At 37.3% G+C, this 26606-nt stretch overlaps 3 protein-coding genes across 6 annotated transcripts; all 3 read right to left on the bottom strand.

The window, feature by feature from the left end:
* Nucleotides 1–518: 518 nt before the first annotated feature.
* On the bottom strand, nucleotides 519–1589 carry LOC122668941 (cytosolic sulfotransferase 15-like). Its single transcript, XM_043865533.1, has one exon. It carries the CDS (start codon nucleotides 1569–1571, stop codon nucleotides 552–554), a length of 1020 nt encoding a protein of 339 aa, XP_043721468.1. The 5' UTR covers nucleotides 1572–1589; the 3' UTR covers nucleotides 519–551.
* A 5706-nt stretch (nucleotides 1590–7295) lies between these two features.
* On the bottom strand, nucleotides 7296–9821 carry LOC122668331 (cytosolic sulfotransferase 15-like). Its single transcript, XM_043864915.1, has 2 exons — nucleotides 9774–9821; nucleotides 7296–8195 (listed from the first exon to the last, which is right to left on the bottom strand). Exons 1-2 carry the CDS (start codon nucleotides 9819–9821, stop codon nucleotides 7296–7298), a joined length of 948 nt encoding a protein of 315 aa, XP_043720850.1.
* A 648-nt stretch (nucleotides 9822–10469) lies between these two features.
* Nucleotides 10470–24243, bottom strand: LOC122668940 (uncharacterized protein At2g29880-like). 4 transcript variants are annotated; one of them, XM_043865531.1, is made up of 6 exons: nucleotides 24010–24243; nucleotides 21248–21331; nucleotides 17616–17687; nucleotides 17183–17535; nucleotides 16588–17088; nucleotides 10470–11111 (listed from the first exon to the last, which is right to left on the bottom strand). In XM_043865531.1, exons 4-6 carry the CDS (start codon nucleotides 17531–17533, stop codon nucleotides 10572–10574), a joined length of 1392 nt encoding a protein of 463 aa, XP_043721466.1. In that variant the 5' UTR covers nucleotides 17534–17535; nucleotides 17616–17687; nucleotides 21248–21331; nucleotides 24010–24243; the 3' UTR covers nucleotides 10470–10571. The 4 variants fall into 4 exon arrangements, with proteins under 4 accessions (XP_043721466.1, XP_043721467.1, XP_043721464.1 ...); XM_043865532.1 differs by having other exon boundaries at nucleotides 17183–17539; nucleotides 17626–17687; XM_043865529.1 differs by lacking the exon at nucleotides 21248–21331.
* Between the last annotated feature and the right edge of the window lie 2363 nt (nucleotides 24244–26606).

Here is a 26606-nt window from a genome sequence, read left to right as displayed (position 1 = left end):
TAAGTTTATTTGGAAAATTTCTTCTAGAAAGAAAAGCATTTTTGGGTTGATTGGATATATTTTAGATACCTCAAATTAGACTTCATCTGGATTGTCTCTTTCTCTATATATATATATATATATATAGGATGCTTCTTGGACTTGAAGAAAGATTCTTAAATATAAACAATTTGGACTATGATATGCTTTGCTTTGGTTTAGGGATATGGCAGGAGATAACCCCACACACAAAAAAATTAATTGTTTATTTAATACCATTTTTGAAAGTGCTGCCTGGGTCCTGAATTTTCCAACGTTACAGGGAGAAAAGAAAAAAAGGTCGATCATTGCAACATTAAGGAATCTAGGGGTTAATTAATTAATGTTGCATGATTTACATTTATGACTTACAATTAAGCACTATTAGTTAGTGTTGGCATAAACAATATATTATATTATATTACTGGTAGGTTAACATACATTACACGTATTGCATGGATCAAAGTAGCACTAATTAACTATTAATGCTTCTTATTAGATAACTACAAAAAAACATGCATACTAATAAAGCTTTATTTTCTAAGTTGTGGATACACTTCAAAAGTTAAGCCAGAACCGCCTAGCTTTTCTTCCATGAGTTGGTCTAACCGTTCTACCATTGGAGTAGTGAGATAATTCACCCAATCACCCACCTCACCTTTCCTGAATAAAGTCTGATTTTCGAAGTAGGAAATTGATTTTGCTGATGACTTGTTCACATCCAGATTTCGTAGACAATCGAAACTACATAATCTTGATATCTCATCTATTACACCATCTCTCTCTTCTTCTATGGAAAAAGGGCATCCCATGAACTTTGCAAGTCTCTTCAACTGATAAGTGATGTCTTCCTTCAATTCTTCGTACTTCAAAAACAACACTTTTTGAGGTCTTTCTAAGTTCTCATTCCAGTAACCCAGGGCATGATCCCAAAAGGGTCCAAACCCTGTTATTCCTTTAGAAAACATCTCAAAACCTTTCTCTAGTGAAAGTGGGCCAAGAAATTCAGGTCTCGCCTTATTGGTGAAGTGCCAATAAGAGACGAAGGTGTCTCTGGGATTTCGACATAGATGGACAATTTTGCAGTTGGAGTTCTTGATGGAGTCTGGGAGCCATGGGTAAGGAATATGAGTGGCAAAAAGCCTTGGAGAAGGAAGATCTGCTAAATTGGGAAGTTGGTTGTCTGTATAAAGCTTAAATTCAAAAAAGGGAACAAGATCATGAGGGTTGTCAGTAAGCAAAGGGTTTTGAGAAAAAATGTATCGACGACGATTAAGGATAGCAAAAGTCAAGGCCTTCAACCAAGTAGTACCTGATTTTGGTGTGGTAACTAATATAATATCACTGTCTAATGCATGGAAGTGCTTTCGGAAGGATATTGCTGCTTGTATTCCCTTGGCATGACACCAAAAGCCTTGATATTGATAAAGAGGAAGACCAGTCCACCCTTTTTCTATGGGCAAAGAAGAAAGAAGCAGACCTTGAGATTCATTCTCTATTTTTTCCATAGGAGAATCATCATCAAGACTTTGGTTGATTTGGGTGTTGGCCATATGGTGAAATATTGAAAATGGTAGAGCTAGCTAGTTTGTTTATATACATATATGAGGGAGTAGTACGTACTGTTTATTAGGTCTACTTCTTGTTCATGAATGAATGACTTGCAAATAGTTAGAATATTTAGGAATGTGATTCACATGGTACTTTAGTCATACCAGTCCTATTTGATTCCTAATTAGCTCTTGTGATTTATACAATATTTTCGACCGATCCACGTGGTCGTTCTTTATTATTTTCAATGTATAAAGCCTTTCGGTGTGGTTGGTACCATTGTGCGTGGTTATATATATGTTTGGATCATTAATTAATAATCTAAAGACCCCGTGTGGAATAATATTGTGGGGTCACTTGGTTCCTATGTTTGTTGGTCTATCTCTCACCCCTCACACACAAAAGCGTTTTTTAGCTTTTTGAAGTACGTTTGTGCGGTGTGGATTTATTATATCTACTTTTATGAAACCTAATTTCTTTTCCTTTCTCTTTTGATTTCTCTTGCAACCAAACGTAATCATAAGTGCAACCGAATGGAAAGAAATTTCACTTTCCTTTCCCCTTTTGATTCCGAAAAACAAGAGTACAAGACCACGTGGGAAAGAAAGAAAGTGGTCTCCCTTACTATATATATAATCGCATTTAACGTGTTCTATTCTTATTAGGTGTTGGCCGACAGAGAGATAAACAGAAACACCGAAGTGAGCGAAATTAATTCCCCAAGCCCTTCCCACCTAACAAACAAGTAAGAAATTTTTTTTTTTTTTTTTGGGGTAGAATGACAGGCAAGAAAGATATTGATTTGATTAGTGTATCGGCTCGGGAAATCCACTTGACCAGATTGCTGATCCACTCCTATGATGGGTTGGGTTGGGTTGGGCAAACCGCCAAAGAGAGTAGAATTTTTCTATTTTTTATTTTTTAAGTTTTAAAATTGATGAGGTGACAGGTTTTGTGACCTGCATATTGTGGGGCGTGGGAAGGTATTGTGTAGTTCTTATTCTTAGATATCTAAGGGAATGATTTAAATTGATCGTATCCCAAATTTTAGCAATAAATTCGATGTATTGGTTTTCTATGTATCTTTTTCATAATCTTCAATTTTTTAATGTACAGTTGCATTAGTGTGTGGGCCAGTGAAAGTGTATACAAAGACATCAATATTAATGTGATTTTTAATTTCATGGGGTAGGTTGATAATTTCACACGTATGTGGGCAAAGGGACCACATGATCAACAAAGTTCTTTTTCCTTATATTTTGTTGTGACAATTCTGTTTGAATTGACGCTCGTAATGAGAATAAAAAATCTTGGGATCTACTTGCCTATAAAATTGCAGTCTTATCCAACCATATAACCGTAAATGTATGCAAACCATGTAATTATATGGTCTAGATGCCCATTACGACTATAGATAGATAAAGTATGATATACTCTAAAAGCATGCCCCGGCAAGAGTACTCCTCATGGCTTATGGGGCTAGCTGCATGAAGATTTTTCTCATTGTATTGGAGTATTTTAGGATTTTTCTTCATCAGGTGTATGGATTATAGAGGTTTTGGGTTTAAATTGAAATCATATTTTGCATCGAGTCAGCAATATAAGAACATCCCAATAGATGGGATTGTATTGGAGATAGGCCTGATTTAGTATGATTTCAATTTCAATTTCAAAGGGTGATTTCTATTTCAGAAATTTTTTGATTTGATTTATGCATTTTATTTCGGTGAAATAAAAATCAAGTGGAATAGAAATTGGAGTTGTTTCAGAATTTCTATTTCATTTGATTTCATTCATACTCTACCACCGCCATTGCCACTACCCTGCCAATGCCGCCACCACCACCACCACCCTTTCTTTCCAAAAAAAATATAGAGAATCTATTCTTAGAAATTGAACTACCAATTAGTGAATTTTTTTTATTATTAAATATTTCATATTGTACAACAAAAACAATTTCAATTTTTTTCCGTTTCAGTGTAAGCTTTGAGAATTTGTTTTAATTTGGTTGTTATTTGGTGGTCACATGGAGAGGCCTTTCTAATCTTCACTTAAACGTGATAAAGGAAATCCATACTTTATTTCAAAAGTAATACTTTGTGATTCACGAGCTTCATATGTTTTTGAAGTGGGTTGGTGCCAGGTCTTTATTGAAATTATTAATTATTTTCCTTTATAATAAGTTTGGTACATAGTAAAGGCTTGGCCGGACGAGATCCACTATTTCAGCGAGTAAAGAATCAATTCATGGACCATTAATTGGTCAAATTTTATAAGGGCAATTATTATCACTTTTCTACACTCAAACATTCCTTATCAAATTTCATTATAAGGGCAATTATTTCATATCCAAATCTTTCATCAATATCTCACAGGGAATTACTCATGGGACTGTTCCTATATACTAAGGATATACTAAGCTAAATTTTGATGGGTGTGTTTTCATCCGAAATGACCACCAAGGTTATTTCTTGGGAGATGTTGCTCTCAAAGATATTTCAAGATCGCTCTGTCATTTTCTCTGAATGTGTAGCCATGAGGTTAGATGTATTGCTTGCTTTTGAGTTGGAGATTCATGACATTGTGGTGGAATATGATTATACAAAATTAATTTAAAATATACTAAGCATATTTCTAATCCCCACATTGGAAATTTTACCTCTTATATATGACATGTGGAGTTTACTTTCTAATTGTCAATATTCTCTTATTGCTATGTCTATTTTGAGGAGGGGCTGAATGTTCACATTCGTGAGCATACATGGACGACTCACAACTGTTCAAATGGAACATTCCCATAGAATAGATTCCACCTGAACAGTTGTGAGTTGTTCATGTACGCTCACGTACATGAACATTCCCTGCACTCTGTTTTGAGATCTACAAACTCTTTTACACATTTCTTTTATAAATGAGCGGGTAAGCCGTTTACTTCCTTTTAGATGTACTTGAACTTAATCGTTGCAATAGTTCTAATGCATAACTCTCTCTCTCTCTCTCTCTCTCTCTCTAAAATATCTATTTCATCAAATTGCTTATGTATTGTTATCAAAAAAATTGCTTATGTATTCATCCACTTAATGTTAGGTGTTTGGTTATATTGGTCCAGTCCCATATGGAACTTTTGAGTGCTTGGACCAAGTTGAGTAAAAACTCATTTGAGAAGTCAAAAAGGTCAAATGAGTTGGCATCTATTTTCTCATTCTTAGTGGGTTTTGAATTTGAAAGGTCACTTACGTAAAGTGAGAAGTGGGTTTCTTTCTTTGTAAGAAAAAGGAAGAGAGAGAATGACTGATCTTTTTTTTTCCAAGTAGAGAAAAAGTTGTTTTTCACCTTTTTCGTTGAGAATAAGAAGAGTAGAAGTCTTTTGTTCTTGGAGCTCTTGGAGAAGAAGAAATGCAGAATTTTTGTGGACGTTTAGGTCTCACATTTGGGTTATTCTTGAGGCTATTTTTGCTACATCTCATGTTCTTGTTTAGCCAGGTAACCAATGTTGCAGCTTGTTTGTTCAGTTGGGTTCTCCAAACTTTGGGAGAAATTGTTGATGGCTTTTAAAGGTGATTTGATAGCATTTCTTTAAAGTGTGAAGTAACCTTGTAATCTCTCAAAGTGCTTGTTATTTCTTTTCTCAATATTGTGGTGGATCTTAAGTTTGGATATAAACTTGAGAGGCGAATCATTGTAATCCTTTATTTGATTTAGTGGATTATTCTCGGAATTGTCCCGTGGTTTTTCTCTTCACATTGAAGGGTTTTCCACATTAAATCTTGTGTTTGTTTTTTGTTTATGGTTGCTTGTTTGTTTTCCACTTTTCGTTTGTTTGCTTCTTTGATTCACATAGGTGGGAAGGTTATTCTGTATCTCTTCCCAATACTTAAGGCACTGCCTCTTGTCTTTTTTAGACGATCAATATTGTATCGGCATCAATATTTGTAGTATCGTCTTTTAATTGATACTGAAACCGACTGGCTTAAAATTCTCTCTTGGATTATTAGGGAACAGTTAGGCCTTTTTAAACATGTTAATCTTTATTGTAATACTAGTTGATGTTGAAACTAGTTGATCTAACTTAGTCAAACGCTATTACAGATTCCAACAGCCCCAATAGCATAATGGGATTGTTGGAAATATTCATACAAATCATATATATGATAACACATGTAACAAAGCAGATAGACTAGTTATTTGAACTGTATGCAAATCGATTTTGATGGCGACAAACACAAGCACCGTAAAAAATGTCACGAATCTAGAAAATCGTGAACAAACTTAAGAAATTAGTGGATTAGTCCGTTGTTTTGTTATAGAGTTTTCTCCTTATATTTTTCCTTGTTTTTTTCCCTTTATTTTTTGGGGGGAAAAGTTTTTTCTGTGTTTCGTTAATATATTTTTCATTCATTCAAAAAAAAAAATTAACAAAGACTTTTGACAAGGAGTGGAAAGTCTTAATAAAGACTTTTGTTTCCTTTGACTGCCCCTCTCTGTTAATCAAGACATGACAACAAAATGTAATGATGGGGGAGGATGAGAGTTGGTTTCTCTTATTATATGGGCATTTTGTCAAACTTCGTGGAAAAATTTTATGCTCTCATAGAAGGTCTATGGCGTGCAAAGAAACACGGTTTCACAAAGATCTGGATGGAATACGACTCTAGTGCGGTGGTAACTTATGTTTCCTCTCAATCCATCCCCGAGTGCTTCATTCAGAAATGGACGCTTGTTGAGTTATCTAAAGGGAATCTATTGGAAAATATATCATTACTATCGAGAAGTAAATGTGGTAGCAGATGCATTAGCACCTCGACACGGGCATCTTTAGTTTGGGTTTCTTCTCTGTCTTTCATTTTAGAACATATTCAATGGGACATATAGGGGAGACCACGTTATAGATTTGGTTGAGTTTGTTCAAGCTCTTTTTGTTAATATGCAGTTTTGTTGATGGCCATGCCAAAGGTGGAATTATGGATTTACGTTTTGATATAGTTTTGTTTGTTGTCTAGGAATGTCTGCATGTTAATTTTGTAATTATATTATTTTAATATATTTTGCTGACCTTTAGCCCCCCAAAAAAAATTTTGTGAAAGAAAACAACATTCTTGAACCATCAAGATCAAGGTTCAAAATCCAAGAATTGGACCTGAAACCTTTCCGGATCAGGATCGGATCGGTCCAAATCGATCAGGATCGATCAAAAAATCCCCCCAAAATTGTTTTTTTATGGATCAGGTCATGTATCTACCAGAGTTGGTGGGTGTTGTGTTCTCGATATCGGATCAGTCGATATTATTTGGATCGGATTGGTCAAAATCAGTTAGTATCGGTTGGTATCGGTCAGTATCGATCAATATCAGTCAAGATAATATAAAAACTTTAAAAAAAATATATATTCAGTTGGATCTGTCAAGGATTGGATCGGATCGACCGATCCAACCGAGTTGGGCGATCCAATCAAACCTTGTTGTATCGATCAAATCTCATGATCGGCCTCGATCGATACCGATCCAATCCGACCAATATCGATCGATCCGATCCGATACCTCAAACCATGATCAATATCCATTCATGGAGTTCCTTGTAATACCCTCTCTTTCTCGATCTCATGTAGATAAGAAATTAACAATGCAATGAGAGTACAGTACTACTATCTATTTATTTATTTATTTATTTAAGGAAACATAGAAGTAAACGAGCAGGGAAAGTCAAGCATATGCTTAGGCAGAAGCTGCTCAAAATGACAGACCCGAACCACAAAGCTTCTCTTCAGTTAACTTATCTAACTGCTCTGCCATCTCTGGACTCAATTGATTCACCCAGTCTCCAACCTTACCTTTCCTGAAAAAGACTGCATTATCTCCTCTTGCCATTAATTTTCCAGTCTTGTTCACCTCCAAATTCTTTAAGCTTTCAAAACTACTCATCTCTAAAATTTCATCCACCACACCATCTTCGTCTTCCTTCACAGTAAAAGGACACCCCAAGAACTGTGCTATCCTCTTTAAATTTAAATTGGTATCCTCTTTCAGTTCTTCATACTTCAGAAACAATACCTTCTCAGGCTTTTCTAAACTTTCCTTCCAAAACCCTAACATATGATCCCAATAAGGTCCAAATTCATAGGCTCCCATGCAGAATGACTCAAAAGCTTGTTCTAGTAAGAGTGGCCCTAGGTTTTCAGGTCTAAGCTTACCCATGAAATGCAAGAGTGAAACAAACATGTCTTTTGGGTTTCGACAGAGATAGACAATTCGACAATCAGTAGTGTTCTTAATGGACTCTGGTAAGGAAGTGTAAGGAATATGTGAAGCATAAAGCCTGGGAGATGGAAGGGTCGATATATAGGGAATTTGGTTATTAATGAAAACCCCATATTCTAAGAAGGGAACCAAATCATGAGGATTGGTATTAAGCAAGGGATTTTGAGAGATTAATGGGTAACGATTGCGGTTCACAATTGCAAAAGCAAGGGCCTTCAACCATACTGTACCTGATTTTGGGGTGGTGACAAGCAAGATATCAGTGTTGAGTGGTTGGAAATTTCTCTGAATGTCTATAATTGATTCAATTAGTTTTGCTGCAACCCAGAAGCCTTGGTATTGATAGATATGAGCAGTTCGCCAACCCTTTTGCTGAGGGAGTGAGCAAAGCAGTTCCTGATACTCTTGACCTACACCTTCTTCTTCTTCTTCTTCTTCTTCTTCTTCTTCTACTACTACTAATTTTTCTATCAAAGCACCAGTAGTAGAAAATGGGAAAGAAACCATTTGGTTCTTAAAAGGTAAGGTAAGACTGATTGAGAATAACAGAGGAATTGGTGGGCTCTGCTCTAAATTTGAGTGTAGAAGAGATATAGGTTTAATTTATCTATATAACAGTTCTTAACAGAGAATTTGTTGAGATTATTTAAGGATAATTTCCATAAATAATTTACCACATTTAATGTTGAATGCATGGTACATGCATGTATGAGGAGTATATATTCACTAGCAATATTTCCTACTCTTTCAAGTGTCATAGGTCCTGTTAACCACTTGTCAAATCCATGCCAACACCTACCCTACCCCTTTTGCTTCCATAAACAGCTCTCTTCGCCCTTTAAATGGCTGCAGTTGGGATAAGCGTCGGCACCTAATCCGTAGATGAAGGTGGACGTACGTGCAAGCAACTCAATTCAACTTGAGAAACTGTGGGGGGGCCGGGTGTAACTCCTAAGTCGGGATTGACACATCAGAGTCCAGCCAAACGTGGCCTCCTCTTGTGAATTCTTGTTTCCTTTTACAGACCAGAATCCTGAATTACAATTATTTGTCCAAAACCAGCTGAAAAAAACAAAAAGATTTCCTTTTAATTCGTAAAGATCAAAGTAGAGAATCAATCCAAAAGAGCGAATTCGCAAGTGTCAAACAAACTCTTAGGCTGTGTTTGGTGGGATACAATTACAAATGGATACGAAAGAAAAGAATAGAATAGAAATTTAAAAAAAAAAAATTTAGAACCAGGACGCCAAAGGTAACATCACATGTCAAGTCCAGACCCTTCGAAAGATCAATAAGCTCAGAGTTAGAATTTAGAAAGTCCATCAGCTCAGAGCATTGGCCCAAGAGGCCTGCCTACCTCCTAGTTTAACCGACTGGACTCAGGAATAGAAGGCCCAACAAAAAACCGACCGCCATGGGCGATCCACTAGCCTCAAAGCTAAGAAACCCATTAGACATGAGCCCTTGCAGGCCCATGTCCACATGCATGCCGCTCATCAGATCACAAGCTGGGCTAGTAGGTAAACGAAGCCCAAAACCTCCACGAAAGGCCGTCACTTCGCCCAATATGTCTGGCAAAATGGTACTCGCAAGAAGTCAAGAACCTTGAGTTTGGCTGGCTCCCACTCCTTGGTTGCGTGAGTTATGTCCGTTCTCCAACCTTGTATTGTAGCATGTTTTGCTTAATAAAGTAATTTTTCAAAAAAAACACAAAAAAAATCAAGAACCTTTCAGATTAGGTAACGTAGCGGCAAGAGGGCTGGCGGGCCACAGATCTTCATAGTCGGTGGATTAGAGTGCTCCAGCGGGTTCAGGTGCATTTATCACCGGAAGTCATCAGCCAAGGACCAGAAAAACTCCATCTGGGTTGCCCTCACCGCAAAATTCTAGAAAAACTTGGGTCCAGCATGTTATAAAGAGGTGATCACGCCATCAAGACTCCGTTCATACTCCAGTATCACTTCGGCTTCCAAGCCAGCGGACTACAAAGCTCGCCATCGGCCATACCACAGAGCTCCCCAGACGGAGGCAATCAACAAAGTATCGAAGCATAAAGCTCGCACCGCCAGAGTTTGTTGTATAAAAAGATTAGAGTGTAAACATCGGTCAAACGCTCCTTTTGTGTAATAAGCACGCAGATCATTGCTTATAACACCACAGAAGAAACAGAAAAGAGGAAGTTTGGCAAAAACAAACTTAATCCATATGTAATTTTTCCCAGGAAGACACAATCGCATACCAGTTCTGAGAGGGACATCAAGATGAACTGAAACCCTAACAGCAAGGGCTCAATTGAAATCTTTATACCCACATACAAACTGAATCTAGGTTAATGAGATTAAGAACCAAATTTAGTTTTTCTGAAGCACATATCAACAAATCCAACAATAGATGCTACAAAGAGAGATCCTACGCAGTTGCAAAAGTACTTATGACAAAAAATTCACTCTTAACCTATTCCCATGAGCATCTAGTTCAGATGGGTCTCTAGATCAAGCAAGTGCTAGACAGGTTGGTTACCCTATGCAACCATTTATCATTTACAACGACCAGAACTATAACCTCACTTGCATTTATCCATCCTATCTAAGCTGGAGACATGACTTTTAGCCCGCATGTAATGAGAGGTACTTGTCAATAGTAACAAATCTATAGAAGAGTCCATGCGGTGGAGGGAAATCATGTGCATATCATCCACATTAACAATGAGCACCAAACAATCCGACGCTAGAACCTGTGCGTAGTATACTAGCCACTGTGGTGACCATGTAATCGTTTTAACAACCATATTCTTCTTAACCTGTCATCTAGCTTTAAGAACATCATAGCCTTCTTCTCGTTAACGGAGAGATATTCACAGGCTTCAATAATAAGATCGTCATCAAAACCTGGAATCTTCTGAACCACATCAAACAATTCGTCCAAGTTCACCGTTTTGCTATTTTGGCCCAGTGCATCCGCTATCCTTCCAATATTTGCAGCCATAGCACTCATGGTTTCCAACATCATATTGTTGGCACGTTTTCTCTTTAAGGGCCTTTTGGAGCGTGATGATGAAGCAGGTTGCGATCCAGTCTGCTGGGATGACTCCTCCATGCCATCCCCTACATCACCAGGGTTGATATCATTATACACCGACATAAATTGATCTGCAGCTTCAACATGTTCTTCACTGTCAACTCCATTTCTGGAATGACTTCCGGATGCCTGATCATTGCTAAAGATAATACATAACTCATCATAGTTCTCAATGATTTTCCCTCGGATAGCCCTCGCATCCGGGTGTTCCTGTGGGTAACACAGGTAAGTTAGCAAGTAAAATGTAATAATTGAGAGCATCTAATACAAAATACTACATGTAACTAAGAATGCCACCTTAAGATTTTCTTTCCATAAATAGTCAATGTGCAACATCCATCTTGCGTTCACCATCCCACTGGAAACCAGTCTGAGAGAGCAGTTCCTTCAATACTCCATGTTGTTTCTTCCAAGTTTTAAGCCGATTTCTCACATGGTCCTTGTTCAAGTTATTAAGAGAAAATCTTTCCTTTAGTGTTTTCACAACAGCTACATATGCTGTGTTGTTTAAAAATTTATCTTTTTTGTTACCCTTTTTCACTTGATCTACCAATATCTCAGTTAGGCAATGGTCCATTTCATTTGTCCAAACTATGTACTTCCCTTTCTCCTTCGGGTCATCACCCCAAGTCTGACACGCATCAACAGACTCTACACCCTCATTCTCAGCAGGCACTAGCTATCAAGTCCCACATCATTTCTGGAACAACTTTCAGCAAACCGATCATTGCCAAAGATGAGGCACAATTCATCATAGTTTTCAATGTACCTTGCCCTTGGCATCAGGATGGGTCTATGAGCATCATCACAGGTTTGTTACCAATTAGAGGACGGAATGAAGTAAGTCTAATATAGTATATTAGAACCTAATATATGAGTTCCTGATATTCAAACCAGTGTTGTCAAAATGCCTAGGTGACCCCAGGAGTTTCTCGCAGGAAGTGGGGCGTTGTAGCCCAGCAAGGCACCAGCCAGGTACTAAACAGGCCAAAGTTTGGGCAAGGGTTTGCACTTTGTAGGCCCTTCTAACACATTGTATTTCGATATGGGAGAAAACTCAAAATAGACATGTACAGGTTGACTAATTGGCTAGCTTAGCCCATGACACTTACCTTGCTCTTTTGCTTCCTTCATTCAAAGTTTTAACATGTTTGATAATTGATATGGTGGAAAACAAGTGCACAACATATGTTTGTTGGGCAATATAAGTTTTGGACAAACATAGAACTCATTAACACATGATATACAATAAAATCAAATGTGTAATGCATACTTTATGATACATATGCATCAGAACAAATAATGCACTAAAGAGAAACTACAAACATTTTATAGTACCCTGCATATACTTCTACTCATCTAACAGGTTGACTATATCTAACAAATCAACAAGTATTTATATTCATTTAAATTGTCCCTTGGCCTTCGTATATTCTGGTAAATCATTTGAAGGGGGAAACCTTTTTAGCGTTTGATGCAGATAAAACATAGAATTGGGCTTATTTAGTGGAAATAAAGCTTGGGTTGGGTTATATATATGTTGGCTTTCATCCAATGGGTTTTCTTCATAATATGCCACTTTAATGGGCCTAGACTAATATGGGTAAGAGGTAGGAATACGAGATTTAATTTATTAGTTAGTCTAGTGAGAGTCATATTCCCTTTTTTTAATTGTTATTTAAGAGTTTTAATTGGATTGGATTAGGACTCTATGGGTCCAGCCTTAATATAAGCTTCTTTCCTTAATTTTAGGCAGAGTTTCAGTTAGTTAAGGCAACCTACATAGCAAGCTATTGGTTGGAGGAGTTCTATGGTTAGTTTGAGTCTGTTCTTGAGTCTTTTATAAAGGTTGTAAGGGGCTACGGTAAGGTTTTGAGGGCGGGCCTCGGCACAACGGTAAGGTTTCTCCATTGCAACCTAGTGGTCGCGGGTTGAAACAAGGAAACAGCCTCTCCACAAAAAGTGGGGGTAAGGCCATGGTTTAAAGTATCAGTATGTATCGTATCATATCGGCCGATACGTATCGGTATCGGTCGGTGCCAATACGTATCAGTATCGGTCGGTACCGATACGCCTCTTTTTTTTTTAAAATGGACTCTCGGATTGTATCGAAATGTATCGGCCGATACGATACGATACAACCAATACATATCGATACATATCGATACGTCCAATAAAGGGTTTTGTGGGTGGTTTAATATGTATCGATATGTATAGATACGTATGGACCGATATAGCTCAATACATACTGCGATACAACTCCTATTCTAACAGTAAAAATGAAGGAAAACTCTCAACCAAGAGACTAAAATCTTGCATTTAGGAGTGCTACAACATCAAGGAGTTTTTCACACTTTTGGACTCAAAAATGAATCAAGGAGTGCTACAACATCATCATTTGCATCATCCAATACTCTTCATGGCTATAGACGATTACAACATGTAAGAAACATCATCTTTTATAACAATTTCAATTTAATGCACTTGTCTGGTTATACATTATTCTCCATTTTAGTATTTATACATGATATATGTTATATATTGCTTGTTTAGATTGTTTTTTTGTGTCCAAAAGTGTATTTCCATGTGCATTTTGACCTTTTTCATGCGTTTCTGCACCGTTAGATACATATCTCCGATACAATACGATACGTCTCTTAAAATCGTCCGACTGATACGATACCCAATACCGATACTTTAAACCTTGGGTAAGGCTGCGTATATATACCCCTCCCCAGACCCTGCAGTAGAGGGAGCCTCGTGCACTGGGTACGCCCTTTTTATATAAGATTGTAAGGGGCTTCAGACCTCAATTCGAATTTGATGAATGGAATTAGCTTTCAGCCCTTTAGTTCTGAGAGATTCAAAACACCTATTTTCTGTGACATGCAGTGAAACCCTTGGTGAGATGCCAAGTTAGTGGTTTAGGTGGGATTCCTTAAGCGCATACTATTTTTTTTCTTCTTCTTTTTGTATATTTCTCCTCCATCGACCAACAGGTCAGTACTTAATTTCTATTTTCTGCACACCATCCTTTTGGCTTAATTGTTGATGCTCAATGGTTTATCCAAGTTGATGCATTACTGTTGATGGTTTATCCTAAGATTCTAAATTTGATTTCAGCATAAAAATCCAGTTTTTTTTCTTGAATTCCTACTCCAACAAGAGTTCCTCTGAAATTTAAACATCTAACCATTGGATTACAATTCTGCTTCCATACATACCAATTGGTTACTATGCTTAACAGCCTTACAGATCCAAATTTCATCTTTGAATTGTGTTCTGGTTTTCCTGATTCAAGTTGGATACTAAGTTCAAGTTCTGTTTCTACTTCTGATTTCAGATTTCTGCATATCAATACATCTGTTTTGTTGCGTTAAATCCGATTCCCGGATTGGATTATCTAGATTCCCCATTGATTCTCAGATTGAGAATTCCTTCTTCATGTAAGATTCTTTGGCTCTTAAGAATCCGGCCATTGGATTGGGTTATTAATTAGACAAAGCACTTGAACTGACTTTCAGCTAGATCACATCCATTGATCCTGCAATCTGGTTTCTACTTTCTAAATCTGTCACTGCTATTCTGGTTCGTTTTGGTGTTCTGAACCCTAATTGCCCAAGTGACTTAGAACCATAGTACTAAATCTCGCGAAATCTCGGTCCAGATCTCGAATATTTCGAGTATCTTGACCTAACCGAAACGAAACAGCAGCTCGAATAAAAAAAAATGCAAAAACTCGGTCGAAATTTCGACCATCTCGCGATATCTCGAGACAAAATCAAAATCTCGCGAGATATCGAGATTCCTTTTTCAAAAGTAGCTTTATAAATACCAAAACTCGTTAGTCTTGGTCGGTCGAAATTTCAACCGAGACTTAACAAGCTCTGGTTTTTTTGGGTTTTTTTCTCCTCGTTAGTCTCGGTCGTTTCTTCTCCCATACTATGATGTGGCATTCATTTGTCCCACAATCGGAGAACAATGCAAGTCGGCTCCATCGGACTATGAGTGGGGTCGATCCTGGACGTCGGAGTAATTATTATTAGAATATTTGTAACATTTGAGTCACTAGATGACTACTTGACTTGTATTGGACTATTGGGGATATTGTCATGCGGGCTGATGAATGAATGTGAATAGCACCATGAGAAGGATTATGATCGTTAGAATGCCACAACAAGATCTTAATCTTTCCCTTTCCTATATATAAAGTAAAAAACTAACCCGCAAGCCCCACATTGAACTAGGCTTCAAGGCTTAGCCTCATTATGCGCCTCTTTGTCATTCATAGAACTTACTCCCATTTTCTGTTCTGGTTCTGGACCTACCCGGCCCGGGGAGCAGCCGATCTTCTTAACTTGTTTTTTACTTATTGTACTTAATATTATGACTTATGAGTCATTCACTTTATGTTTCCAACTTCCCAGTCAAATACTTGTTTAAATTGCCTATTAATCATTAATTTATTATGTCCTCTAGTACTAAAGTCTTAAACAATGTATATGTGTAGTTAACTAAGTTATACATTAGGATTCGACCGTACATTGCCAATCAATGGTGCAAATCCAAAACACCACTTTGGGTGACTATTTTTGCAATTCGAACATTTAAATGTGTTTATATAGCCTAAAATAGGGTTTCCATGAGGTTTCAGGCCTTAACTTGGCCTAAAACCCACCGAAATGACCTACCGAAACATAACAGAAAAATGCAAAATTTCGACCGAAATATCCGAAATTTTGGATATTTCGGTCAGCCCGAAACACCGAAACGAAACGAGTTTTCGAACTATGCTTAGAACCACATCAGGGTTTCTTATGCTGATTGACATTGGTGGTGTTTACTGGTTTTTTTGCACCTTTTATTTGGTCATCTACTATTTTTTGGTTGTTGCCCATATTAAGAGGATCTATTCTTGTCCTGCATTAATAATTAAGAGCAATGATTGCACCAGTAAGGAACAACATGGTGCATTTTGGATGTGTTGAAAAAGTCAGAAGCCAGAGAAAGTTTGGGTTGATGAAGTCAGAGAGAACAAGGCTGGGTAGATAGAGTAGAATAGCAGGACAGATTAGCATGGCAACCCGATGTAGTTGTGATGAGTTGAATATTCTAACAACAGGTACACCTTGGTGCAAATTAGGCTAATCTTTCAAGTACAGTATGAACAATAATAATGGAGATATCTGGGAATGAAATACATCATACAAGCAAGTAAAGTAAGCAATCTCATGAGTGGCTATGTATGGTATTGAAAATGGCATTAAATATATTCGAAAAATCCTCTTATTGCTTATGTATTAATCAGGTTACATGCTAAACTATTTGAGTAGTTAAGAAGGAACTGCTTCTCATAAGATTAAGTTATTAATAATTACATGAAGCTTGCATATATTTAGGACCAACATATAGCATTTCTTTTTTGTTCTATCATACACATGATTATACCATATGATTTTATTTCATATTACAACCAGTATAGTACAATTTGAGAAGAAATGAAGAATACAAGTGCTCAGACCAAATAAAGAACATACAAATTATATGATGGAGTTTTCCCATTCTAATAATATGTCAAGCGGGAATTCTTTACATGGTTATTAACTATGAGATATCATAGACTACTTATAATTAATGCATGAATTTCACAGCTGAGACAAGAAATTTGTTCCAACATGGCACATACCTTGACGTAGTCATTCCATACAGAATCATTCGCGACAACCATCTTTTGTGTCTCATCCCACTCAAACCCACTCTGAGAAAGAAGTTCCTTCAGAACCCCATACCGTTTCTTCCAGGTTTTAAGCCGATTCCTTACATGGTCTCCCATCAAGTCAAGCCCAAAATTTTCATTTAAAGTGGCAGCAGATGCTGCATACACTGCATTATTCAAAACTTTGTCCTTTCTTTTACTCTGTCTTACTAAATCTACAAGAGTCTTCGTGAGGCAATGGTCCATTTCAATTGTCCACATCATGTTTTTACCCTTCTCTTTTAAGCTGCCATTGCAAATCTGAACCACATCAGCATTCTCTACATGCTCATCATCGATAGGCAAGTCCACATCAACTTCAACTTTGGTCCTGTAAGAGCTCACAGTTGGCTGATAATCACCCAATATCATACACCAATCATTATAATTTTCTAAGAAACTGGGCCGGGAAGCCTTGGAATCAGGATTTGCCTATTAGAAATATAGGGTAATTAGCTAGTAACCATAATCATTATATGACTTCTATAGCAAAAGCTACAAAATTTTGATCAATGATCTAATGTACCTTGATGTATTCATTCCATACAGAATCATTTGCAACAACCATTTTTTGTCTCTCATCCCACTGAAACTCACTTTGAGCAAGTAGCTCCTTTAATACACCATATTGCTTCTTCCATGTTTTGAGCCGATTTCTAATATGCTCTTTGTTCAAGTCAAGTGCAAATTTTTCATTTAAAACCGCGACGGCAGCTGCATATGCAGAGGATGTCAAGCTTTTATCAATTTTGTTTCCCTTTTTCACTTGCAGTACAAGAGCCTTTGTGAGGCAACGGTCCATTTCATTCGTCCACATCAAGTTTTTTGCTTTCTCTTTTGTGTTCCCATTCCGAATCTGGGATGAATTAGGATCCATTCCTGAAAATTCCCAGATAAGGTAGTTATCATGCTGTGTTTATCACAACAAAAAGGTCAATATAATCCTAGGTCTCATTGGCCAGTAGCTCAGTCTAGTGATCTTTATTTAGTCTTAAGCTAAACTGACAAAATAGCGCAGAAGAATCTTCTATCTGACGATTATGAAATTTGGGTAGTATGCACATAGACTGAAGAAGTTTAAACAGAAATGGAAACTAGGCATACAGTATGACTAAACTTTGGTATATTCCATCAAATTTTGTACACATGCATTGCATTCACAAGACCTAAGGCCTCCTCATGATATATGATGAAGGCAGCAATTATAAACCATCTGGCTTACTAACAATCCTCGGTCTCACTACCCCAGGTTTGGCAAAAAGTGTTTGCTAAACAATGACCAGCTAGGCCCAAGTCTTTCTTGTACTTTCACTGCTAGCCCATATGTGCCCAAGTTCTATGCTTGCAGCCAACTCCACAGCCTCACCCATGGCTGTACCATTTATGTTTCTTCTCCATCACTATATGTCTGTTATTCAACAAAAGATAGTGATGCAGTTAAATCACCTAAATGGTCTTATTTTAGTAGAAATAAGCCTTGGGTTGGGTTATGTATGTGTTGGCTCTTTGATCGCATGGGTTTTCATTGTAATGGGCCACTTTAATGGGCCTATAATGTGGGTAGAGGCTAGGCATACGGGATTACTTAGTTAAGTGTCTTTATTTCTTTATTTTAATTAGGGGTGTCAATAATGCCCGGCTGGCCCAAACCCGCCCGAACCCGCCCTGAGCCCGGCCCGGACCAGACTTTGATTTCCCAGCCCGAAGGGCGGGTTAGGGTTGAGTTTTTGGCTGACCCTGGCAGGGTCGGGTCGGGTCTGGGTTAAGACCTCGGGCTTAGCCCAGCCCGGACCGACCCAACCCTGAATTAGTTATAAACATTTAAATATGTGCAAATACCAAAATGCCCATAAGAGAATTAAACCCTAATTGACCCATATTCCCTTTTCGTTTTCACCTCATTCTTCATCCACGAGAAACTGAGAAAGCCGCCGCTCGACTAGCCTTTTTCTTCCTCGGTTCCTCCTTGCTTTACTAGGGTTTCAACTTCACTCACAGAGGTACGTTCGTTCCCTCCCCTTCTCTATCTCAGTTCATCCTTCTGTTCGATCTGTTTCGCTTGGGTTGTTCTTTACTATAGAAATTTTGTTCTCTCAAAGATTCTTCCGTTCGTCAAAGGAGAGAGAGAATATTATGCTTTGGTTCCTCCTCTATTGATCTGCGTATGATTTCGCATTTTCGCAACTAGCTGTTCTCCTGATGCATCTCGACGGGTTTAGGAGTTTCAATTATCAAATAGAAATTCAAATTAGGGGCGTCATTTTTAATATTTTCATGGAACACAATGCCCCCGTCTCTCTCTATTGCTTCTTCTTTTCATGAAACACAAGGGCTTAATACATCCGGAAAATGGGTAGAGAGTGTTTCTCCATCACTTGTGCATAACTCTTGCGTTGTAAAGCAAGCAGGATTACAGGAGGCACCATTTAAAAGGTTCCTGCTCCCTAGACATGAAAGCTATCAGAAATAATCGTCTGATTCCACCAACTGCAATCCAATGGTTTGGTGAATGTGTGCATTTTTAGAATTGAGTCTTTAGGGTTTAGAAATCTATTTCTGCAGCACTTATCCGCCCAAGTCGTTTGCTCTGTCACAAACTCAGAAACTGCTAAATCCAGCCTTTAACACATAATATTCGAATTTTTTTTTCTTCCATTTAATTCATTAATTAGAATATCTGGAAGTCATCGATCTTTTAATTAGGATTCGGAATTGGAAAGTCGGAGGATAGAATTCATCGAGATTAGATGATTATATAGGCCCACAGTATTATTGCCGGCGAAGTTGTCCAGCCCCAAAAAATCTTCCCAAAAGCACTTCTCTCAGCTGGAATCCTGACTTGTTTGGCCTATGTGATCTCTCTTATGTCCACAATTGGGTCACTTGAATTGAATCAAGAGAGTTGGGACAATGGGTTCTTAGCAGAAGCTGCTGGTATGATAGTGGGTGGGTGAGTGGCTAAAAATCTGGATTGAAATTGGTGTGGTAGTGTCTGCAATTGGAGTTTTTGAAGCCCAATTGAGCACTAGTTCGTTCCAGCTTCTGGGTATGGCTGATACAGGATTCTTGCCAAGATGCTTCCAGTGGAGATCGAAATGGTTTAAATTTTTATTTAAATTTACAAGTCCCTCTCTCCCTCTCTCCCCTTCCCCTCTTATTCTTCTTCTTTGAAGAATTTTTCAGGTTTTTTTTAGATATATTCTTTGATATATATCAAGCAGGGTCAAAACAGGGCCAACCCGACCCTGTCCGACCCTAGCAGGGTCGGGTCAGGGTTGAGGGTTTCTTGGCCCTGCCAGGGTTGGGTCAAGGTCAGGGTCAAGGTTTAGGTTAAGACCTCTAGGGTCAGGGTCAGGGTTTACGCAGGCCCGGCCCAACCCGACCCATTGACACCCCTAATTTTAATTGCTATTAAGTGCTTTAGTTAGGCTGGATTAGGATTCTATAAGTCCAATCCTGTTTTGAGTCAGTTTCCTAATCAGTTTAGGTTACCGTATATTAGTTAATGATTGGGTTAGGCCTTTCCTTTTTAATATCAGTCTGTTTTTGAGTTTTCTATATAAGTTTGTAAGGAGGTTCAGCATTGTACACGAATTTTGATTAATGAAAAGCTTGTCTTTGCTACTCTTCTTCTCCATTGGTGAAGAACTCTTGTGTGTGATCACGGCTCCTTGTGTTCGATTAAGGCTGGTTGATGTTCGATCCTTATAACCACCTTGCGGTGTGAAGCCCGGGTGTTTCTCTTATTGCTATCTTCTTCTTCCTCTATCTTCCTCTCCATTAACAAGTAAATACTGTTCTACTTTTCTGCAGCTAGTAATCTGAATCTGGAATTCATATGTAAGGGTTTTTTTACACGGATTTAATTTGAGGGAATCAAGCCATTGGATCATCCTCAAATTTTTAAGAGTTGTTCTAAACCCTAAAGGAGGAACTCAACCAGAAATTCTCTATCAGAGCTTCTCATTAAGACTTATACTGAATTTCCCATTCTGCCCTTATCTCTAAAGTTGAGATTCAGTTTTATGAATAGTGGCTCGATCTGATCAACTGATTCTGAGTTATATTAACTCTCCTAAATCTGGTTATATATTCTCTGTATTTTGATTCTATTCATGATACTGTTTTTGACCTTTCAAATACAGTTCTACATTAGCTAGATTCTGTTTCATCCCCCCCCCCCAAAACAGGGAATACACACAACCCAATTTGTTATATCGTGGAATGCCTAGATCTTACTGCTTTTTAATCCATAGAATCATGATTTGAATTGGGTTTTTTTTTCCAAATTTTCATGAAAGTTAATTTATCAATAATATGCTCATCATGTCAATGTATCAGAGAATCCACAAGAAAACTAAAAGTAAATGAAAATACACAAATTCACCCTTTGTATAAACATTAAGAGTAACTCATTTCATTAATATAATTGTGTAGTTCCAGTATAAACATCCAAAAAGGTTGCTTACTAGGTTGCTTACTAAAAGTTTCAAAAGGAACAGACTCAACACTTAATCCAATATTGTAATCTTCCTCCAAAATGCAGATTATGGCCTTTAGTATCTGTTCCTGAAGGGAAGGAGGGAACTACATAAAATTAGCGAACAGATATCGACTGCAGACTCTTTGATGCTTCACAAGGGTCCCATCCATGAGTCTGATAAAGATATCTGTGCTGTTAAAAATAACAGGCAATATTATTATGTCATATTATCAAAAAACAATTAGCTAGAAAAATCTGACACACACTAAACAAAACCAGAAAGGTAAATAGATCAAGAAAAAGTATATGAAAGGAATAACATCTTCTTTGAAGAAACACCTAACAAACATCTTGAATATTTGCATACTTGTTGAAGATAATTTTTCACAATTAAATTTTCAAGCTCAAACATTCTCATATCACATTTGAAACCAAAGAAAGATTTAGGTCATTGTTCAATCTAGAGGTGTTCCAGTGCTGTCAAATCAATTCCAATCTCCAGCCTACTAGATATTTACATAACATACTTTTTTTTTTTCTTTTTTTTTTTTTTAGGGGGGGAGGGGGGGGATTCTCTGTTCTTCTGGTTTGAGTAGTGACTAATCTTTGGATTAGTGTAGTTATGGTGATAAGCTGGTTCAATCGAGAGAGGTTTTAAGGGCTGCCAAACCAGATAGATATCAAGATCGGGATAATATTACATATATGCATCTTATCTTCTTTCCCCACCCCACCCCCAACCCCTCATTTCTAATGAATAGATTAATCCTATCTTTTACAGAGCTTCTCTAAACATTAAAGGGTGAGTCCTGGCAGGACTGCAACTAAAATACACATTGTAGTCTAACGCAAAGAAATGAGTCCTAGCAGCAATGCAGTATCAAAGACAGGTATTTTGTACTAACGCAAAGACTGCAGAAGTTGTCTCCCCATTTCCATGGGCTATATAATATCTACGTTGTAGACTTGTAGTCTGCCATTCCTAAATAATATCCCAGTTTCCATGAATTGCATTTAACGAAAAAGTTAATTGACAAGGTCTATACTAATCCATGACTACAAAATGGTTACATGAAGCTACCGTCATAATGCAGCAGAAAGTTATTTTGGAGTAACATGAGGCTAAAAACACAACAGTACTATCAGATGATGTCGTGATGTAGTGGACTAACAACTGGAAATCAAGGTTCCAAATTTCCCCAAAGAGGGTGATTTACACCCTTGGTGAAGGAGAAATATTTCCTTGAAATCAGAGAAATCAGATAAAAATCATAAATATGAGGGAAATTGTTACGAAATCTACATATATTTCCATGACAGTCTAGAAGGTACTTATTTAGGCATAAATACATATCTAGGGGTGATTAGATACACAAAAAAAACCATCCAAAATGGTTCTATGGATTTGAAACCTAAGTAGACAGTTCGGCGCATATGTTTTGACCAATTTAGGCAATTTTATAGAAGTGCATACCACAAAAGATACCATCCAAAGAAATTACTAAGGTTATGATATAACATGCTAACTTTATCATACCATTCAAAGAAATGATTTTTTTGACATTTTATGAGTAAAAGCAGAGTAGTTTAGTAACTAAGGTCACGATATGACATGCTAACTTTATCATAATGACATATTAATTATCTATTTCTCTTAATTAAATGGGAAAAAAATGTTAGTTCCAAAAAGATTTTAAAAAGAAATGTACTATCCAACAATGATGGCATTTCATATTTTCATTATTAATTTCAGTCGTTACCTCTACTAATGAACAATGCCTCAAACTCTATTCAAATCTCCCCAAACCCAGTGGAAATTATGTTATGAATGTTGTAGAAGTCTCAAATTTTGTGGAAATCCAGCTTTTTTTCTTTTTTTATTTCTCAAAGGGGTGTACAATCAAATTTCTCCAATTTGACCTATTTTGTGCCACTTCACCTAAAATGGCTGGAAAATTGGCAATATTACCGTGTTTGTTTCGCCGTAAAATATTTCACAGGATTTGTTGAAAATCAATACAAAATTACATAAAGATTAGAAAGGGGGGAATGTTTGACTCTGATGCAATATAAAAAGTTGGAGAATAATGTCAGAAACAACATCCATTTCAAAATTCATGGTGTTGTTTTCCCAAAATAGTGATGGTACCTTGATCATTTGTACTCTGGCACCCATCGAAGAATACTTCACCATCATATGGCTGCATTCTTTTCCTCAATCATGTTCAAATGTGCTTATTGATCATGTACAACTAAAAACATGTGAAATGGTAGAAAATATAAAATGAAATCTATAAACAATAATTATTTTTGTAAAATATTTTACTGTGAAAAAAAAAAACAGCCTTAAGGAATGATTTTGACATTTCAAGCAAGACACCGATGCCTCGGCCTAATTATTTCACCAATTTTGGTGGAACATGGTATCATGTTATCCCCCCCCCCCCTCAATAAAAAAACAAAAAAGGCTTCAATTTCAACTTTTTTGGGGAAAAGATATATATATTTAACCAAATTTCCCTAATAGCAATGGAAATTTAGAACACTTGTGTAATGTGCATTAGTGAGTTTATTTTTATGTCGTGATCTTGTTCGAGAAGCTAATTTTCCATTCTGACAGCTCGCTACCCATGTTAAGATTTTAAAGCAAATACTGAACAATTCAAAATATATGGAAGAAAACAAATTAAAACAACCAAATACCATAGAGGAAAAGGAAAATGAAAAGCAAAACACAGTCACAATCAACACTGACTGAAACACGGACATTATAAAACCCTAGATTTATAAGATAATTGAGAAGAGAGGTTCATAGTAAGAAACTCAAAGTGTAGAGAGCAAAGACAAGAGAAACAGAGAGAGGTATGTACCTTAAGCTGATGGGCACAAAAACTCACGAGAGAAAACAAGTGAAGGCCGAGAACCAGACATGCCTCGTAGTCCAAGGAATCCCGTCTAAGCCTTTCGACGGAATTCGAAACGATCAGTTTTCGGCACCGGAATTATTTGGAATGTGAGCTCACCTCAACTGTGTTCGAACCTTGAAGAAAGGGTGAAATTTGGATGGAATCTGCATTTGGGGCTTTGTTTCGACGGAAACTGTGATTTCCTAGGAAAGTTGGAACTTTCCTTTCTTTGAGTCCGTTCTCCGGGGAATTAATTTCTTCTTGGTGGTACTGTTTTGTTAAACCAAATTGGGCTCTCTGAAGTCCCAATCCTAAACCTTGCCAGGTCGAAATCTACCACCCAGGTTTAGCTCGGTTCTGGTTCACACCCGCTCCGCTGAATTAAATAAACACTCCATACCAGGAAAAAAAGGTTAGGATTTGGGTTAAGTCTAAGTATTAAAATACCTAGAAAATCATGTCGCAGACTCCCTAGCAAGGATGGCCCTGTCCATGCAGAACTCGACAGTTTGGCCTTTATCCAGTCCCTGTTTAAGGGAAAGTTGTTCTTCCCCATCCAGGAGTTTTTCTTCTGCTCATCAATAAATTGATATTTATCAAAAAATAAATAAATATTAAAATACCACAGCCTGCACTACCTTGCCTCAAGTTGTAGAGATTCATCACTTATAAGGATGTCAATTTATGACCAAAATTGATAATCGGATTAGAATCGACCCACTAGGAACCAAAATTGGCCAATTCATTAACTTATTGGTTGAAATTTGGATCTAGTTTTTTTGAGCCGATTAGCTTATTGGTCTGGGTCAATTTTTGTCCGGTTCTCCCAATGATTCCAAAACCAATAGAATAATTAAGAACCGTTGGAACTGGACCACTAGATATGGTATAAATTGTGCAAAAACCTTAGATTTGGAGTCTGTTTTATTGAAGCTTTAGATATAATGGTGACAGATATGGTTTTTTTTTTGGGTAGAAAAGTGATAGTTATGCGGATTCAGCTCCTCTCCAATGCATATCCTAGTTGGAAATCGTCCACTGCGGTAGTAGGCGTTGACACATGACTCGGGTGCCATTTGGATGGCGCGGATCGAACTGGAAATGAGGATTTCAAAATTAAGAAATCCTTCTCTCCATCGTATTACCATGCTCAATTGTGCTTCATCGATCCGCACCATCCAAATGGCACCTAGATCACGTGTCGATGCTTGTTGCCACGTTGGACAATCACCTGCTCGAGGGTGCATTGGAGAAGAGCCCAATCCCAATTATGATTGAGCGCATGTTTGATAGAGAGGTCCAACAAATTATGTAAACTCCGGAATGCTACTGTGAGATGTGTTCCTTTGGGGGACAGTGATTCATGGCCGAGTGACCGTCTCTTTTGATACACTTTGTCATACTTGATATTCGATACAATGATGTATTCTTTTGATTTCCATTCATGAGAGATGTATTGTATAAACCTTATATAATACATAGGTCCTAATAGGAAAAGAAATGTGCTTTTTTGGAAAAGATTGTAATAGGATATTGAATAAACCTTACATAATCTCATTTTAAAAAAAAAAATTATATAATACATAGGTCCTTATAGGAAAATAAATGTATTTTTTTGGAAAAGATTGTAATAGGATTTTGAATACAGTTAGGATATATGTCAATATAGTTTCCGCAGACACTGATGATATTATGATTATTATATTTCTTTCATGATCTATTATATGTCATTGTGAATGAGTTAATCTTTTGATACTGCATCATTAATCCTGATGGAAAGTAAAACGTATGTGTATGCTTTAGTTACGTATTTCTGTGGTACAGGGATGGGGCGTAACGCTTTTCTATTTTAATGTGTTTTTTGGTTTCTCATTAGTCATCACCCAAAAAAAAATAAAAAATAAAAGGATTAAAGTGTCACCTGTCCTTTTGATCTATCTTCTATATATATTCTTTAGACCTACATGTGCTTTTATCCCGCTATATATCTAAAAACACTTGTTTCTTCATTACATTGAATAGGGATATTTAGATATCTTTATAATTACCAATGAATATTTAATCATTTGAATACTTAGAAAAAAATATTTTATTATTTATGCTTAAGTAATAAAATTTTTATTTTATTTTATTTTGGACATCATAACAATGTCTTGAACCATTTAATAATCCGAACCGGTCCATCCACTAATAAACGGTTTCAAATCTCGGGTTTGCAATCGAATAATTTATTGGACTGGTTCTGATCTTGACCCCTTAAGACCAAAACAATTAAGGAAATCGACTGATTGCCCAAAACAGGATCAATTTACACCCTTAGGTTAACCATATGTGGGAGCCCATGCGGATCCAGATCCTGTACTGCCGAGCTGCCCAGCAGGACCGTGCTGTCTAAACACAGTGAAGCGCACAATGACCGCCTTACCCCCACCTTACCCCCACTCGGGCAAGTTGCTTGGACAGGGGTAAGGTGGTCATTGCATGCCTCACCGTGTCTAGACAGCACGGTCCTGCCGGGTAGCTCAGTAGTAGAGAATCCAAATTGAGCCCATGCTCACGGT

The sequence above is a fragment of the Telopea speciosissima genome, chromosome 7, assembly GCF_018873765.1.
Source record: "Telopea speciosissima isolate NSW1024214 ecotype Mountain lineage chromosome 7, Tspe_v1, whole genome shotgun sequence".
NCBI lineage: Eukaryota > Viridiplantae > Streptophyta > Magnoliopsida > Proteales > Proteaceae > Telopea > Telopea speciosissima.
This window is presented reverse-complemented; position numbering and strand designations above follow the sequence as displayed.